At 29.2% G+C, this 19,497-nt stretch overlaps 2 protein-coding genes across 2 annotated transcripts in view; both read right to left on the reverse strand.

Moving 5' to 3' along the window:
• LOC114286204 (YbaK/aminoacyl-tRNA synthetase-associated domain-containing protein) overlaps positions 1–1,134 on the reverse strand; it is a 29,019-nt gene extending 27,885 nt beyond the window's left edge. Inside the window, exon 1 of the mRNA XM_028229304.2 lies at positions 918–1,134. Within this exon, the coding sequence (XP_028085105.2) occupies positions 918–956 (39 nt within the window). The 5' untranslated portion in view covers positions 957–1,134. The remainder of the gene's footprint in view (positions 1–917) is intronic.
• A 7,974-nt stretch (positions 1,135–9,108) lies between these two features.
• On the reverse strand, positions 9,109–10,479 carry LOC114286205 (Integrase-type DNA-binding superfamily protein). The gene has a single exon (XM_028229305.2). It carries the CDS (start codon positions 10,087–10,089, stop codon positions 9,430–9,432), a length of 660 nt encoding a protein of 219 aa, XP_028085106.2. The 5' UTR covers positions 10,090–10,479; the 3' UTR covers positions 9,109–9,429.
• Positions 10,480–19,497: the final 9,018 nt, after the last annotated feature.

Raw genomic sequence — 19,497 nt, forward strand, 5'->3', positions numbered from 1 at the left:
GGGTTAGGTTTAGTGGAGTAGGTTTAAGTGGGTGAAGTAGGTGGAGAGTAGGTGGATTTTAACACTAATCCTATGAGTCTATTGTTGCTACTGCTAGTGTACTTAACCAGACTTACTACTAGTAGGAAAGTAATCCCTACTTGTCCTACATCACAAATTCAGCTATAAGATAATATTTGATTTGCTGGAAATTGGAATGATTTTATGAAGGAATGGAAAGGCCATTCTCCTAAATTGGTGAATGGTGATTCCATTTGCAATGTAAATTATTTTCCTTTTTACCTAACCAACATGAGAATGGATATTTCTCATACTTCGGGTGTTTCCAAAATACCCCTATAGTTGGTGTTCATGTAAAAATTATATTAAGAGGAGAATGGGACTTGAAACTGAGATCATGGATTTGATTAAGAATACACTTAGCACTTGAACAATGCATGTTATGTGTGCATTCGTCTTTGTCACTATTCTTATACTATTACTATTTTCCGAATTGCACACGCATCGCTTGTGTGGACCGCTAGTTCCAATTAATCAAACATTGCATTACAGCTATCTCCTGTCCATGACTTGGATGAAACCGATTATAGAATCAACAACTTTGCTCAATTAATCTAGAGTATTAAACATCTACTACCATCTATTATTATGATATTCAAAGTTCTTCATGAGTTTCTTGTCTTGTAACTATGGATTTGTAATCATATGCACTAGTCATCATAATATCAATTCAGACAGTTTGTACTCCATTCTAAAATAGCATACAAATAGAAGTCAATTAAAACCAAAAACCCAAATATATATATATATATATATCAAATTGAAAGAGTAAAAAGTAGGAGACACACAAATGGGGATTATCATATAAACGATGAAAAATATAAAACAAAGGCAAGGAAATGCAGAGAAAGAAAAACCTGTAAACGCGCGAGCAACTGATCCTTCGAATAACCCATCTCTGTCTCTCTGTGATTTGCGAGCTGCGAAGACACACTGGATCGGCCTCCTATAGGTCACCACTTGCAGGAACTTTCGAATGGCAGCCTCGGGAGACCATATACACCCGTAAAGTTCTCTACACAGATTAGGGCCGGTTTGGGTGTGGTAAAAAATAATTTATTTTTTTACTTTTTTATTTTTGTAAAATAAAAACTATGTTGATAAAATAAGAGTATTTTAAATATTTTATCAAAAGATAATTTAGACATTTTATGAACGAGTTTAATGGTAAAAATATCATTTCTTTGATAATTTATTTTATTACAAGATTAATTCTGATTTTTGTTTGTATTTTTTTCAAAATTAAAGAAAAAAATTTAATTTAATCTTGTAATAATTTATTTTATTTTATTTTCTAAGGGGGGTAAGAGAAGAAAGACGCGTCACACAATGGTAACTTAATGCATTTGATAAATTCTTTAACTAGTTAATTTTTGTCATGGAAAAAATTCAATTGTGGAAATTATTTTTTTATTTTTTCGTACTTGTTGAACATTTTAAATTTAAAAGAAAAAAAATACTATTTCGATCCTTCTTGAAAAATAAAAACAGTTAATAAAATTTTAAAATATATATATTGAATTGTGTTTCAACAGTAGTGATTGCAAAATTACCCGACCTAATTATATTTGTCCCGATCCGATTTTAATAAAAAAAAGTTTAGGAGAGTATTGATAAAATAGGGTAAAGTATATGAATAAGTAAGTCAAACTGTCAAGATTATGATAAAATATGAAATCGTATCATTAAAATAATTGAGGTTAAAGCCAGTAATTTGCACGCAAAACTCGAAAAAAATTTGACCCGTTGCCATCCTTATTCAAAAGTTCATTTCTGAATTTTTTTGGGCCAAGCCTAAGCTCTAATCTCTTTGGGGGCAAAAGGACACACCTCTATTGAAATTCATTAAACTAATTATCTATTAAAATATAACACATGTCACTCATTTAACAACCAATCCATTGAATATCATAAATTTCTCTATCTCATCACCATGACCTGTTGTCACCACTGTCAGCGATTTTTTTGGCCAATTTTCTAGCTATTTTTCCAACACCAGTGACGATGACCAACGACTTTTTCGGTGTCGTTGACCTTTTCCAACATATCCTTATTGCCAAAATTTTTTTTACCTTAGATCTAATATCTTGTACCTTTTGAGATAGACTTTTCACTAATTTTTCTTAGATATAATTGTAACATGTTTAGCACTTGCCAAATAGAATAAATTATATTAAAACACAATTTTTATTTTCTTCTATTTTTTTCTAATGTCCATGAGGTTTATACATGCATTGGGTTGTATGATGTTTTTATATGCATAATGTCTGAGTTCAAATTTTATCATTGCAAGGTTAAGTTTTACCAATTGTTAGCCAAATAAAAAGAAGGGTAAATTACCCAGAAGTCCTATTTGAAAGAGGAGAAAGTTTATTTAATCCCACAACCTTTTGGATACTCTCAAAAGTTCATTACGTATGTTTCTTCTTCATTTGTCTCTGTACATTCGTTATTCTTTACCTATTTCTCTTATTGATTTATGGTAACCAGTGACTACGACGTACTTATTCTCTTTCTCTTTCTAATATATAGTCACAGGTGATCGACGAGTACTATTGATTGGGGTTCACTAGCAACTATCGACCACCAATTTCTTATTTCATCATCACCGACAGCAAAAGAGACAAGTTTCCAACGAAGAATATGAGTAAATCTACTTAAATATGATATAGATCTCAAATTTATATCATATTTGAGTAGAGCTACATAAAATCCAGCTAGATCTAAACAAAAAATAGTTGTCAGAGTACAATCTTCTCTCTATATATGTTTCTCTCCTTCGATCTCTCAATTTTTCTACTTTTTCTCTGCTACACATTTTTATTTTTCTATTTTAATAGAGAAAATTTTCAAGTTCCAAACAAGTTATTTTCGAGTTTTAGTTATAGTTGGTGAAAACTATAAAATTTTATAGTTTCAGTTTTTTTGATATTGAAATGAATTATGCTTTAGAACTGTAAAAGTTTGCAATTTCATAACATATTTTCTAGCTTGATTAATAAGGATAAATGCTTAATAGAATCATGTTTTGAAACTGTAACATTTTACATTTTCAAAACTTGATTTTTCAATTTGATCAATATTGAAGATCATTTGCTTAAACCCTACAAAAATTGAAAAATAATATATGTTTTTTTTTTCTTCTCATTGTTACTGTTTATTGTTGTTATGTTTTTTTTTTTTTCCCCTTACTTAAATTTATCAATATTTAGCATATTTTGTTTTTTTTTTTGCTCTAATTTCTCTTTTTTTTTTCCCATCAATATTCTGAACATTTCGGTGAATCTCCGATGATATTCTTGATGTCCAGTGAATGTTTTGGCCATTCCAGCGACTTCCAATGACATTTAGAACACTCCGACAATACTCTGGCGAACTTCTGGTAATACTTCAACGACTTTCCGATGATGTTGAATATTTTGGCGAGTTTCGGTGATCGTTTGACAGAAGTCCGGCGGTGGTGGAATATAACAATGTTTTTAAATTTATTAAAAAGAAAAAAAAGTATTTTTTAGTTACAATTAAAAATATGTAAGACTAATTGGTACAAATATTTTATTTTTTGATTAAATGAGTTTTAAATTTTGTATATGAAACTTATTGGCAAGTACCCTAAGTATAATCAAACAACCTCCAATCCAAGGCATCTCTTCTGGGCCTAGGCCCATTTCTTGGTGGATCATAATCACGAAAAATCAAGGTGAAGCCCACCTATAGTCATCCAACTGTGTGGTGTAACACTGAACTGATCATAACCCTTTTTTTATTTCATTTTTGGAAAATTTAGCCAAAACCCTTTCATTGGACTCTAATTTGATGAAAATAACAATACAATTTATTTTGTTTCATAAACCTTTATATATATCTCACAGAACTCTCTTGACGAGGAATACTTTTATTTTATTTTATACAAGTTTAAAAATGTTGCGTTTTTGTATTTTTGGTTAGTTCATTTAGTATGTACTCTGTTTTTAGTAATAGTGAAATATTACTGTGAATCAGAGTAACATGTTACTGTGAGACAATTACTATCAAACAAAATAACATATTACTATTTACATCAATTTCGAAAGTATTTTTTTGTTTATTTTTAAAAAATTTCATAATCAATATGAATCTTACTTGATAGGTCTTGATGAGAGAATTATAAAAATATTAATTTTATTTTAAAATGACATTTAGATAAAAAGTTACATTATTTTAAGGTTTAAAATATTAAATTATTCACTAAATATATTTTGGTAATAATAGTATTTGTTGGACTTTTTAAAGAAAACTTTTTGTGTTATTCTCAATGCATTAAAGTTTTATAATGAGAAGGGTTTAACCAAATTCCCCTTCATTTTACATAACTTTCATATTATTAAATATTGAACAATAAATGTTAAGGACTCCAAAAAAAATTATAAAAAATTCTACACGATACTGATATATTGTGAAAAAAAATTTGATAATTTTTTGAGTTTCTAACATTTTTGTAAAATATTTATGTTTAATTGCATAATTGTGATTGTGATTTGTTGGTGGTTTACTTGGGGATTTGAATTGGTTTACTTCATTCACCCCGGATCGGGCCCTCTGTCTTTGGTTGGCAAGTGTGGGATTACCATAAATATTTTCAAATCTTCTTACATCTTTTTCCAAATCAATTTCTCGTCATTTTCAAATGATAAAAAAAACCTACCCAAATCCCTTTTCAATTTCATCTAAATTCGTATAAATCAATTCTTTAACATATTTGGGTTGTGAAATCATACGTTCAAAGTGTTTCTTGAAATTTAATTTTGATTAAAATTAAATAAAAAAAATCTTTAAACGTTCCTTCAATATAAATTTAGTCATAAGATGATCATATTACAAATATAATAATGAAGAATTAGTAGTATAAGATTTTATTTTTTTTGTTTTTGGAACGCGAATTAGTAGTACAAGATTAATAACCCCAAGGTTCAAACAAAACTTATAGGGTGTGTTTGGTAACGTTTACGTTTTCAGTTTATATTTACAAAAATTTTATAAACTGATTTTTGTTTATTTTTAGAAAAACATAAACTACAAACGCGTTTGGTAATTGACAAAATGTTTAAAAAAAAATAAAATATAAAAAAGAGTGAGAAATGACGAGTGGTGGCAAGTGGCGGTGGAAAACGGTGGTGAAAAGTGGTGACGGTGGGTGGTGGGTAGCTGGTGGTGGTGGTGGGTGGGTGATGGTGGCGGGTGGTAGTGAGTGGGTGGTGGTGGTGGTGGCGGGTGGTGGGTGGTGGTGGCGGGTGGTGGTGGTGAGTGGATGGGTAACGGTGGCGGGTGGCGGGTGGTAGCAAGTGGGTGATGGTGGTAGGTGGGTGGCGGATGGCGGGTGATGATAGGTGATGGTGGGTGGGTGACGGCGGCGGGTGGTGGGTGGTAACGAGTGGGTGGTGGTGGTGATGGTGGCGGGTGGTGAATGTTGGTGGCAGGTGGGTAGCGGATGGCTGGTGGGGGTAGGTGGTGATGGTGGGTGGGTGGGTGACAGTGGCGAGTGGTGGTGGTGGTGGTGGCAGGTGAGTGGCGGATGGCGGGTGGTGGCGGGTGGTGGTGGTGGTGGTGGCAGGTGAGTGGCGGATGGCGGGTGGTGGTGGGTGGTGGCGGGTAGGTGGCGGATGGTGGTGGTGGTGGGTGGGTGACGGTGGCGAGTGATAGGTGGTAACGAGTGGGTGATGGTGGCGGGTGATAGGTGGTAACGAGTGGGTGGCGGTAGCGGGTGGCGGGTGGTGGTGGCAGGTGGGTGGTGGGTGATAGTGGTGGTGGTGGTGGCGGCGAGTGAGTGGCAGGTGGTGGATGGTGTCGGTGGCAGTGGCAGGTGAGTGGTGGTGGCAAGTAGGTGGTGGTGGCGGACAGTGGATGGTAGTGGCGAGTGGTGGGTTGTGGCGGTTAGATGGCAAGTGGGTGGTGGTGGCGGAGGCGGAAGACGGTGGTGGAAAATAGTGGCAGGTGGTGGCTAGTGTTGGGTGGTAAAAAAAAAAAAAAAACTGAAAACTCAAAATGGAAACACATTTTTTGTATTTTCATTTTTTAGCCAAATTTATAAACTGAGACCACTGATTTATAAATAAAAATTTTTACCAAACAAGTTTTTATTTGAATTTTTTAAATTTTTATAAATATAAACAAAAAATTAAAAACGTAAGTGTTACCAAACGGCACCAGAAAGATTGATTATGTTGTTGAGATCACATGATGTGTCTTTGCATTTGCAATAACATGTAGTTGGGGTCATGTGCTCAAATCTATAACCCAATTCACATACAAGGGCAGCCAAGACCACAATCCAAAGTAGGTCCCAGAAACCCACAAGTTAAAGCACATTTTGGGACCCATACCATATATGTGCCATAAATCTAAAGTAAGTTATTACTAGATTTATTGTTGCGACAAACACTTTTGTATAAATTCCAAATAGTTGATAGCTTTGATTCATAGAGTTGGCCTTATACAATGTAACAGAAAACAAATGGGTATGGAGCCCTATATCTATCCAAGTGCTCAACCATTGCACAACAAGACAGCCCATGTGAACAAATAGTGGCGGAGCCAAGAAATTAGGTTAGAGGGACACTTATTAATTATAATTTTTTATTTAAAAAAAATTATGAGCAACATTAAGATAATCATAGTTTTATTAGATAAATTTAAACATAAAAAATTATATATTCATTATTAATAAGAACAAATCAAAATTCTATAATAGTATGGAATAGCTCGGTGTGAGATGATGATGTATGTTTGTAATTTTAGCACAAAAAATTATGGAATAAAATTTCTAATTTTAAAAAATAAAAACACATCATTTATAACACAAATTATTATAAAATATATTTAATTTTTATTTGACAGAAAAATATTACAGAGATGATATTGTTCATAAATGATGTGTTTTGAATGAAAATTATTAAACAGTCTTAGAGTATCATATGACGTTACCTACGTGATGCTCAAAGTATAGAAAATTACAAATCATACTAAGTGGTATGTCAACTACTTGAACATAATAAGTTCATTATATCCAATTTATAATATTTTTCGCTACACCATTGATTTAAACTACTATATAAATAATATCACATAATATTTTTAAAGTATCAAATAGCTACTTGTTATAAATAATATAATAAATCTTTAGCCAAAGAACATGTTAAGAAAAAAAAAAAAAAACATTTTATACATAGTAATAAAAAAAAAAAAAAATCAAAAGTGAGGGGGCACGTGACCTCCTGGCCGTATGCTACCTCCACCAAATGACCATGTGAAATCACGATAATCGTACAAGTAGTATCAAGTTTTTTAATCAATCAATAAAAAAATATTACAATTTATCAATATCAAGACAATTACGTTAAAATGTCTACATTTATTACATGACCAAAAAAAAACCCATCAAACATAATAGGGAAAAAAATAAATAATTAAAGAAATATCTCATAAGGAGAGGGAAAAGGAAAAAGATAATTTAGACTTGAAACTTTAATTCTAACCAACTAAACATGTACAATAATTATTTTTTTAGGATTAAAAACTTTAAATTTAACTTTTTAAACTAGCGCTATACAATGTAAATGATCATCAAAGGATGTTAGGATTAATTATTTTTAGATGAGAAGATCTTTTTAATGTAGGGTAAGACTAATCTTATGAATGGATATAGTCTTTCGAAATGTGAGATCACTAAAATCACATATCATCACAAAAAAAATGAGACATCTATATTCCAAAGGAGCTTTTGATTTTGAAACATATTGAACCTTCTTTCTACATAAAAAAATATTTTATAAATTATTATTAGAATCCTAATCCATTTTTTCTACACTATTTTGGGTATTAAAAAAAACGTTCATTTAAATTCTTCAACTCACCATACTGCACCAATATAATGCCTTAAATAAAAAGAGAAAAATAAAGACAATAAATGGGCAAACAAAACACACACAAAACTCTTTCAATGTTTTTCAGCTATTCTTGCATATACAGCCTACAAGTATGCTCTTTATTCCCAATGAAGGCATTTCAAGTTTTTATGCATGTGCCCCATCATGTGCTGGATTACTTGGGGTTTGCTTGCATTTTTTTGTTTTTTTTTTCATTTTTCATTTTTTTTGTTTTGTTTATGTTTTTGTTTTTTTTCGTATTACTATAAACAAAATAATGTAAGATACAAAAATACTCATTATTTTCATATTATTTTTAAAAGTTTTTCTGCAAAATTTGTTTTTAATATTGAAGAACAACTTTTTGGTGTTTCCTCAAATGATAATTATTTTCAGAATTTTTTTTCCTAAAAACTACTAAAATCAATTCGTCAAAAAAAAAAAAAAAATAGTGAAAATTTCAATTCAATGGGTGTTTGGAAAAATAATTACAAATAAGTGGTAAATTTTATAGATGTTAATAATTAAAATCATAAATTTTTCTATAAAAATATGTAATAATTTTGTAGAATTACCACTTAATAGTAATTTCTTTAAATTTTTACCTTCTATGTGAAACGAAAACAACAAAAAAACATAAATGCAACCTGATTGGAAATTGGGTCGGGTTTTGGACCAAGTTTGGGCCTTCATGGTAACATGACTCATGATCCATGTAGTGACCTTATCAGTTTGAATTTTAAACCACCTTATCATAGGGATAAAAGGTGAATAACTCACAATCTCATCTCTTGTAAAGATAAGATAGAGTTGTAAGTGGTTATATCTTTTACATCTATACATATTATGTATAACGTGATATGATTTTTTTTACCCCAATAATATTCCTGAAAAAAGACTTTATCTCTCTAGCTTTCTACCATAGAAGAACAACCATATATCTCTGTACTGTGAATAGTATGGGTAATTCTCTAATAGTTCTACTCCACTACTACTAGGATTTAATTGAAAACATCAACGGAGGCACGTGATTCACCCACATGATTCATAGATTTGGTTTGAGCATAAAATGTATGACTGAATCTGTTTATTTCCGCCGTATATTATTTCTTATTTTTCCTACAATAACTATGTTTATACCAAAGGATTTACAATAAAAATCAACAAATTACCACTGAAAATACAATGAATATTACACACACTTTGCAGCAATTCTATATATAGATATATATATATATATATATATATTACATAATAAATAAATTGAATACCTAGAAATTCACATGGGTGAGTCCAAAAAATGTCTCACTCAAATGTGAATTGGTGCTCCTAAAACTCACATATATGTCACTGTCAGCAATGTCTTCAAGCAATTAACTGAAGATCATCCAAATAATAAACAAATTTAATAAATATAAAGAGATGGGTTGTCTTGATTTGAATTGAATCAATTGATGATGAATCTTCATCAGCAAAAGCTCCAAAGCCGAATATCTCCTTCTTCATAGACATCTTCAAATTCAATCATGGGTGGGTCGAAAAAAGTCCCATGGATCAGCATATCAGTGTATTTTGGTGAATCAAAGTTGTACCATGATGATGATGTGATCAGAGACATTGGTTCATCAGACTCATCATAGGGTGTGTAGGCATCTAATGATGACGATGATGATACAAATGACATATCATCAGATGGAGATGATGGTGATGATGAGGAGGTGGAGGAGGGAGGTGGTGGTGGTGGTGGTGGTGGAGTGGTGGTGGGGTTGTTGTCATTGAAACAATTGGCAGCAGCAGCAGCAATCCTCTGGATGGACTTAGGTGACAAGATGGTGTCTGGAGGAGGGAGGTGGTGGTGGGAAGAGGAGGAGATTGGGAAGTTGAGATTGGCTGAGGAGCCCTTGAGGCACAAGAGTGCAGCATCATAGGCTCTAGCAGCAGCCTCTGGGGTGGAATAAGAGCCTAACCATATTCTTGTTTTTTGATGTGGTGCCCTTATCTCAGATACCCATGAACCCCAGCTTCTCATTCTCACTCCCTTATACTTCTTCTTTTTCAATGATGTTGATGTTGATGGTATTGCTTTGTTTGGCTCTGGTTGGATCTTGGGCTCACTCTTGATCACCATTGTTGAAGGGGTAGCTATAGCTAGGGATTGATCAATCACTGGCTTGTACTATTTTTCTTTGGCTCTCTTTTGTAACTTTTTTGATCTTGTTCTATTGGTGTTTGTTTGAGGATGGGTAAGTGAGTGTTTGGGAGGAGAAGAAGAAGATGATGGTATTTATTTATAGATGGGGGGGTTTGGGGTTTTAATAATAGTTGGCTAGCAGATCTCTCTAGTCAAGGAAAGGAAACAACAAGGTTGTACATGTAACCATGAAGGAAATGGGTGACAGATGTTTTACAGTTTTTTCATGTGATAGGAATAAAAAAATATATCCCTGGCTTTTCTTGAAAATGACTATTTTGTCCTTGAGCATTTGTATATCAAAATATAAAATAACAAGTCTTAATTTTATTACTTTATTTTTTGATTGGCATTAATTTTATTACTTTAGAGCAAAAGACTAATCAAGATGGCTGATATTTTCATAAATATCACTATCTCATCATTTTTTATCAAAAATAAAAAATCTGTAAAAATATCAATTCCATTTTCCTTTCATGGTAAATTCTGCCTCAAGTGTTAATTCTAAGGGTTGGTTTGGGATGTTCTAAAAAAGTATACTTTTTGACTTATTGGCTTATATGGGTTGGGTTTGGGTTGGGTTTGATGTGATGTGTTAGAGAGGTGATGTAATGGGTTTGGGTTGGGTTTGATGTGATGTGTTAGAGAAGTGATGCGATTTAAATAAGATGATATGACTTAAATAAGATACTGACTTTTTAACTTTTTGTATTATTTAAGTCATGTCAAACTTGGCCTATGTTGACTACTCTAGGGCTGTGTCTTAAATTAATGTTATTTTGATTCAATGCAACCCTATAACACAAAATTTGAAGAAAACAGATAAGCCATAGTTTAAAAATTGATTACAGTGTTCCCTAAGGAATTTTTCAAATAAAAATATTTGAAGGCCTTTTTTTTGTCTTTTTTTCTTTTTTTTTTTTCTCTCCTGGAGGCAGTTAATAGTAGGGTATGAGGAAAGAAGGACAAGTCAAAACAGTGTGAAAGTATTTCAAAGACAAACACTGTAAAAAAATTGGAGAAAAGGCTGACTTTTGGCAGTCTGGAATCCAAAGGCAGGCAGACCAGCCGCTCACTGACCCTCCTGGAAGGCTCCTTCAATCATACGAACACCTAAATGCTTTTATGCTACAGTTTTTGACTTACGCAACAAGTCACCCCCAATTTGACACATGTCGAAAGTCTCTGCTGTAAAATTAATTAGTCCTTTGGTATACTTTAACTGATAATTTGAAAATAGAAATTAAAAATATCTTTCATTTAATTTTTAAAAATTAAATTTTCTAATTTATTTAAATTATTTTTATCTCATAAATTATAAATAGAAATTGCACCAAATAATTTGATAAAAAATATAAAACGGCCCAACAGTTGGCCCAAGTGTGGATGCAAGGGACTCATTTGGGGCTTGATAGTTTTTAAAAAAACATATATTATTTGCTTACAGTTAATGTGGTAAAAATAACTCCACTAAATAGAAAAAATAATAATTATTATTATTATGGGCAAAGATGCTTTCAAATTATTATCAATTTTTAATTTAAAATAGTTTGTATATATTTGGATGATATATTATAAGGTAATTCTATTTTCACACCATACAAATTCTTAGTACACACCACAAATGTGTTTACATATAAATTTTCAAACAAAAGTTAAACGTTCGGATATAAATGTATGAACATAAAACAGTTATTCGGATATAAATAATTGAATGAAATGTATATTTGAACAATTTATTTTTGTTCATAACTTTAAATCCAAACATTTGACATCTGTTCAGAAGTTTATATTCAAACACTATGATGTGTACTAAGAGTTTGTACGATATGTAAATAAAATTTCCTTATATTTTATTTCCCATTCTATTAAGGGGGAATAACATATCAGTGGCTATTTCAAAGGGGGAAAAAAATTAAATTAATAATAAATTTTAGAAATTTTAATTATTAAATTAATGTGCTAGTAATTAATTTTTGAAACTACAATTCATTTGTATTTTTGCCTTCTATTAATACAATTGCGAGAGAGAAACATCAGATTCTCTGTTCATATGCAATTAGGGGTGCAAAAATAGCTTGCGGTTTGTGGGCGGTCCGAAGTCAGCACGCGGCCCGGGATGGGTCCAGTCCGCTTAGGACTAGGCCCAAGCCCAGACCAGGACCCTAGGCTTGAGCTTGGGCAGTTATCTTGAAGTTTGACCTGGCCAATGAACCAATCTATCAGCCTACTCAAAACATGGCCCGAGGCCGAGCCCACCCAACCCGTCCAAAATCCAGGATCATTTTTAGTAAAAAAGAATAAAATCTTAGTAAATAAAATAAAAAAAATATATTCAAGCTTGATGCAATTTTGACAACAACAATGATTTAGAACACTAAAAAATACATCACTACTAACAATAATACATTGGAAATGACAATAAATAAAAAAAATAAATAAAAACAAGCCATAGAAAGTAGGCGGAACCCACTATCACATCATTAATGCTCCCCTTAATGCTCTCTTTTTAATATTCCCAAACATTTTTGTTTTGACAAAAGCCCGAACAAACCGACATAGGCTGGCTTGCCTAGCCCAATTTACACCTCTATAGAGGGTCCAAGAAATAAATTTCCGATAGAGAGAGAGAGATGCTAAAGGACAACATAAAAAACTGTTTAAAAAAAAAGGTAACTAAAAAAATAAAAATAAAAAAGCAAGAAAATAAAAACATCTCAGCAACCAACCAACACGCGCAAATATAACAGTTCTGAGTTTGACAAGGATTAATTACAATAACATCCTTTTAATTATTGGTTAATATTATTTTTTTATGACTTTGTATATTTTAACTTAAATAATAATGTATGAGTTTCACTCCTCCCAATCACTTTAAAAAATGATACATTTGTAAGATTTTTAATTAAAAAAAAAATTATAGATAAAAAATATTTGTTAATAATTAACAGAGTCTAAGGGTTGTTTGGAAACAAATTTTTTTAGTGACTTGTTGATTTTTTTAACTAAAATATGAGATAAAAAAATTACGTAATATTTAAAAAAAATTATAATTTTTATTTAAAAAATGTACAATAAATAAAATAAATAGAAATAATTTTTTGACATTTGTTAAATTTTTAATGTTTTTAGCTTTTTTAGGCTTAATTGCCAAAAAATTGTCAATGTAATTAACATGTTTAGCAAAACAACAGCAGATAGATATATTCCAGCTGGCCTAGCTGGTGCTTGTCTGTCTCGCAGCCTCAAAAACAAATAAAAACGCGTCATTGGGAGCTCTTTCACTAGTCCCTTCCTTTCCTCTCGATCTTTCTATCATGGTTACTTCTACAGTCAGTGTGATAGAGAATGGATAGATAGATTAATAAAATAATGAATGTAACGCAACGGTTCCTGACTAAAATGCTTTCACTTTCTCTTCATAGGAAATTTTCTAATATTCAACTCTTTTGAGGTGTCGCCTAGTCATTAATGTCGTAGTCTTTAATTATGATATACGATAGTGGGATTTTTGGAAAGAAAAAAACGTCAGTTTTCTAACGCTTTTTTACCTATTTTGAGTCATATTACTTCTCATATTTTTTATTTATAAAAAGATAAAATAAATTAAAAAATTAATTTTTTACCAACTTTTCAAAGCATCATAATGTTAATTTTAATTTGATTATGACTTAAGTTTGGATTGTTTTGACGTCAAAAATATTTTATTTACTTTTCGTTGTTTAGTTGAATAAAAATTAAGTAAAATATATGTTTTAAGAAAAATATTTTTGTACTATTTTTTTAAAAAAATTACTTACTTTTAAAATTTTCGTTAATCGATTTTTATAAAATTAACTTTCACTCACTATTTTTTCAACACATTTAATATTTTTCAAATAAATACCTTAACTCACTAAAAAATCATAAATGATATAATTTAATATTTATCTCTTTTGAGGTGTCGCCTATTCATTACGTTATAGTCTTTTGTTATGATATATTATAATATTAATTTTATTTGATTATGATTTAAGCTTGATCTGTTTTAACATAAAATATATTTGTTAAAAAATATTTTATTTATTTTTTGTTATTTAGTTTAACAAAAAACAAGTAAAATATTTTTTTAAAAAATATTTTAGTATTATTTTTTTTAAATCACTTACTTTTAAATCAATTTTTATATAATTAACTTTCTTTTTTGGTGTTGATAAAATTAACTTTTACTCACTATCTTTTCAACACATTTAGCATTTTTCAAATAAATATGTTAACTCGCTAAAAAGTCATAAATGACATTTTATTAAATCAAAATTTCTTTTTTAGGCAATAAATTTTTTTTTTTTCAAGTATCAAGTAAATGCCGAAAAATAAAAACAAAATATTTTTTCTATGTAATTGAGTTACAAGATTTTTTTTTTGGTGTAAAATATTTTACGTCGAAACAAAACAAACCTTAGTTATAAATACTATAGTATTAGTTATGATTGTAATGCTAGTTATTATGATATTATTTTAGTTATAATTTAATTTTTTTTAGTTATATCTTAGTGTTTAATTATGAATTTTCTTTTTTTAAATTATGAATATCAAATGATTCAGTTATAACATTTTTAATAATTAATCTCACAAATATCATAATTTACATATAGTACATATTTTTTTACCATGGGGTTTGCTGCTTTCGAGTTGTTATCTCAACTTGAGAGAGTGTTTGTACTTAGTAAGTCCATTTTGAAATCTATTTTGGAGATACGAATTATTCACTTTTTAGAAATCATTTAGTGAAATATTCATGCAAAAAATAAGATAATTGGGCATCGATATCTATAGGATATCTATATATTTAAATCATATTTGTTTTTAAAAAATGGATGACAAATATAATTTGAAGAATAGTCATCTATTTTTTGTGATACAAATTTGATTCAAACATATAAGTACCGACACCTGATCATTTTAATTTTTTACACAAATATTCTACTAAAAGAGTTCTAAAAAATGAACAATTTGAATTACTAAAATCGATTCCAAAATGAACCTAATTGAAACATGGTTTGGGAACTTGGCTTTTTGGTTAATGAGATGAAAAAAAAATTATGTTTGTGGTGATTTGTGAATTTTTTTTGTTGAATAAATGATTGTGAAAGAAAAAATAATTGATTGATGTGTAAAATATAACAATTTGTCTTATTGATTAGTTTAATATTTTTATTTTTACTAATTATTTTGGCCAAAAAAATTATTCTCAAATATGACTTGAAATGACCAATATAAGATAAGAACAACCCTTTACGATAAGAGAACAACTTCTCTCCAGTTCAAAATCGGACTAGAACATATTGTTGGGATCCGTGAGCTTATTATAGAGCTTACATTGATGATCTGAATCATTTAATATATAGATTTCGTCGAATAATTTATAATTATAAAAAAATTACATTAATCGGATATCGATAATCAAATTTGATCTGATCATGTGACTATTAGTAGATGATCAACGTAATTTTTTATAAAAATAAAATAATCAACGAGTCCTACACATTAAACTGTTCAGATTATTGACATACAAGCCTACGAAGACCCAACACCATGCTCCAGTTGAAAAGCTGAGCATCACGATAAACCATCTCTAAAAAGTTGTCAAGTTGATCGATGAGATCGATGAGATACCCGCCCAACATCGCTAAAAAGATTATGATATATAAATCTCTTAAAGGGTATCTATAGTATGTATCTTAAAATTAAATTAAAAAAATAATATAATTTTATATTTTTTGAATTACAATTAAAAAACATTATAAATAAACAACACATAAAATATAATTAAAAATCTTATAAGTTATAATTAAAATAAAATCATAACTAAAAAAAAAATAATATAATGAGATGCATAAAATAAGAGTGTGCATAATAGAATTTTCCCTACTAATTTTCGGTTTTATTTTTTTTTGGTGTGTGTTTTTCAAATAAAAAATGTTTAAAAACTTTAAAACAGGAACTCTAAAAGAACTCTAGAAATAGACCCACTCTATTAATGTAATATTTTGATTTTTTTTTTTAACTCTTATCATATTACTACAACTCTTTCTATAATTTAAAATTTAGACCTCCCTATCATGTTATCTTTAAATTTTGGGGAAAGGACCAGCAGAGAGATATGACTTTTCCACTCAAAGTAGCATTTTTCCCATGTGGGTGACGGTTTCATACTCACAAGTCTCTATACTCAGGTTTCATACTAGCCTGCGTTTGTTTCTAGGAAAATTGTAAGTCGACGAAAAATTAAGGGGAAAATTGTACCTTCAAAAAATTATTCAACATGTTTTGGTTCTATTTTTTTGAATTACAGTATTTTTTTTAAAAAGTGATTTAAAAATTCTATTTTAAAAAAAATCTTTGTTTGATTTTCAAAAAAATACATTATTACAAATTCCAATTTTCCTCCAATTTAAGAAGAGAGACAATTAATTTTTTTTTTGTCACGTCACAAAATACTCCCATATTCAATGTATACTCTCATATTTAGTGTATTTGATTTTAATTTTTTAAAAATTAAGGGCTTATTTGGTTTGTTTTTGGAAAAATTGTTTTTGAAAAAAATTTGGGAGAGTTGTTTTAGAAATTTTTTTGGTTTATTTAGTTGTATATTTTGAAAAATTGATTGAGAAGGACAGAGGAGAAAGAAAAAATGATTGATTGATGTGTAATAGAGAGAAACTGATTTTGAAAATTTTTTGAGAAAAATCTCAAACCAAACAATTTTTTAGAATTTTTTTTTTAAAACTCATCTCTAAAACTCAAACCAAACATACCGTAGTTTTTTATTTTTAGTAAACATTTTTTCAATTTTAAGCAATTCTTTTTACTTTTTAAATGCACCTTAAATATATCTAAATAATAAAATATTTTAAAAAATTAATAAATACACAAAAGTATGAAAAACGTATTAAATTTTTGTATTTTTTTTATTATATATTATTTGGTATTTAATGAATTTTTTAAAGATTTTTTCACAAATATTATACTTTTTAAGTGTATTTATGTTAAGTGTGTCTAAAAATTAAAAAAAAAATACTTAAAATATTAAAAAAAATTTGTTGAAAACATTAAAATACGAAAAAAATAAAAAAAGGCAGAATTTTCATAAAATTGTTTTATAAAAACCAAAACCAAACAAGTTGAATTAGTTTTCAACAAATTTTGTCCGGTTTTCAAAATAACCAAACAAAAACTCCAAAATTTTCAACAAAATGAGTTTAGAAAATAGGAACCAAGCACAATTATTTCATGATAAAAATTATAATATTTATAAATTTTATTATTTATCTATAATTATCTTTTAGAATTTAAATTGAATTGATTTTTTTTTCTTCAAAAAATAAGGATAAATTACGTTAACCAAATATCTTTTTTAATAAGATTAAATGAATCAAAATTCATGCAAATACTGTAAAATCAAATGGACAAACAAAAAAATATATACCTCAAACTCAATATAAAAAAGATAATAATATTATTTTTTAAATTTATTTGACTAACAAATTATAAATAAAAAGAATAGTAATTATTTTATAAATTAAAATTCCAAAAAACTCAATGTAATTATGTAAAAAAATATGAAACTTACTTTAAATCTCAATTAAATGTAAATTACCAAAAACTAATTATAAAATTTGTGGAGGTACAGTACAATCACGGATGGATGTACACTAGTCTAATCTTGAGAATAAATAAAAATTGCAGTCATTCTAAAAATGCAGAGTAAATTATAAATATATCACTTGAGATTTTTTTTAAAATACAAATTGTTTACTATGATTTTAAAAATTACAAATACCTTATTGTCAAAATTTTATTTAACAAAATTAATGAAAAAATAAAATTCTTAACTATTTTCCTATACAACAAAATTACATAAATAATTAAATGAAATATATTTATGATTGGTTTGATAATTTATTAATAAAATGGATAATTTGTTGTGCAATTAAGAACATAAAAGGACGAGATGTAATTTCTAAAATTACAAGACAATATGTATTTTAAACAAATTTCAATAGGTGTATTTATAATTTATCTTAAAATTTAATATCAATTTCTATTAATATAAAATAATAAAAATATGATCCAAGGACAATATAAATGTTCCCAATTGTATCTGAATAGAGTTCGATCGTGGGGGTTAAATTGACATAATTTAAAAATGAGAGACAATTAAAACATTTTCATATATTAAGAATCAAAATGACACAAAACTCAAATTTTAAGAATCAAATATATAATTAAATCTTTTTTTCAAACATTTTTTCCAAATTGATTTTCTCCAGATGGGTGGCTTTGGTCTACGATACGAGAAAAAGACAAAAAAAAAGTACAATAATTTAAAATATGGCAATGTCTAGGGTTAAGAATGCCTCCAACGTACTCAGATATTTCATCAAATTTAACTTTGATAAAACACGTCCATTTTTTCTACACAAACCATGACATCAAACTCATCAAATGAAAGCGAGGCCAGATTTTTCATCAAATCAAAAGAACGTTTAACCATTTGTTAAATTTTACAAGTGACTGTTGGTGGATGACCAAATAGATGATCGGCGGGATATCTGGGTGGATGATTGGCATGGGAAAGTTTTGCTGAAAATTTGCTCTAGGTTGAACGACCAGCTAGATTTAATGAAATGATTAGAGCACAACATAATAGATCAAGCTTCTACTCAAATAAAATTTGATGAAAAATTTGAGTAAGTGTTGGAAGGATGGCTATTTTAATTCAATCTGCGAAGGTCCGCCCATACCCGCCCGAATGGGACCGATTTAATCCACCCCGACACTTATGTAAGGCAGGAGTAGATTATGGCTCCGTTTGGTAGAGCCGTGGGAAAGTGATTATAGTTTATAACTTAACAGCTTATAGCTGTGAACATAAGCTGATTTTTGACTTATAAATTAAGCTTCTCCTCCCCCACTCAAAGAATAAGTTGATTTTTGACTTACAAAAAGCTATAGACTGTATTATTAAGCTGAACCAAACACATCAAAATAACTTAAAGTAAACTAAAAGCTGAAATACGCTGAAAATAAACCCTACCAAACAGGACCTATGTTTTGATCACCCGCAACGTGGGTGGAGTGGGAGTGGGAGTGGGAGTGGGTATCACCTCCATCAATCCAAACCCAACTCGATATAATTAATAATATACAAATAAACAATATATATGTATATATATAAGACAATTAGATATAAGAAAAAAATACTAAAAAGTCTATAATTCTGTTTAAATATAAATAAATAATAATATTAAAAATCTCATTGTTTATATATATGAAAACAAGAAACATTATTTAATGTGCTAA

The sequence above is a fragment of the Camellia sinensis genome, chromosome 3, assembly GCF_055761805.1.
Source record: "Camellia sinensis isolate YWXY chromosome 3, ASM5576180v1, whole genome shotgun sequence".
NCBI classification, from domain to species: domain Eukaryota; kingdom Viridiplantae; phylum Streptophyta; class Magnoliopsida; order Ericales; family Theaceae; genus Camellia; species Camellia sinensis.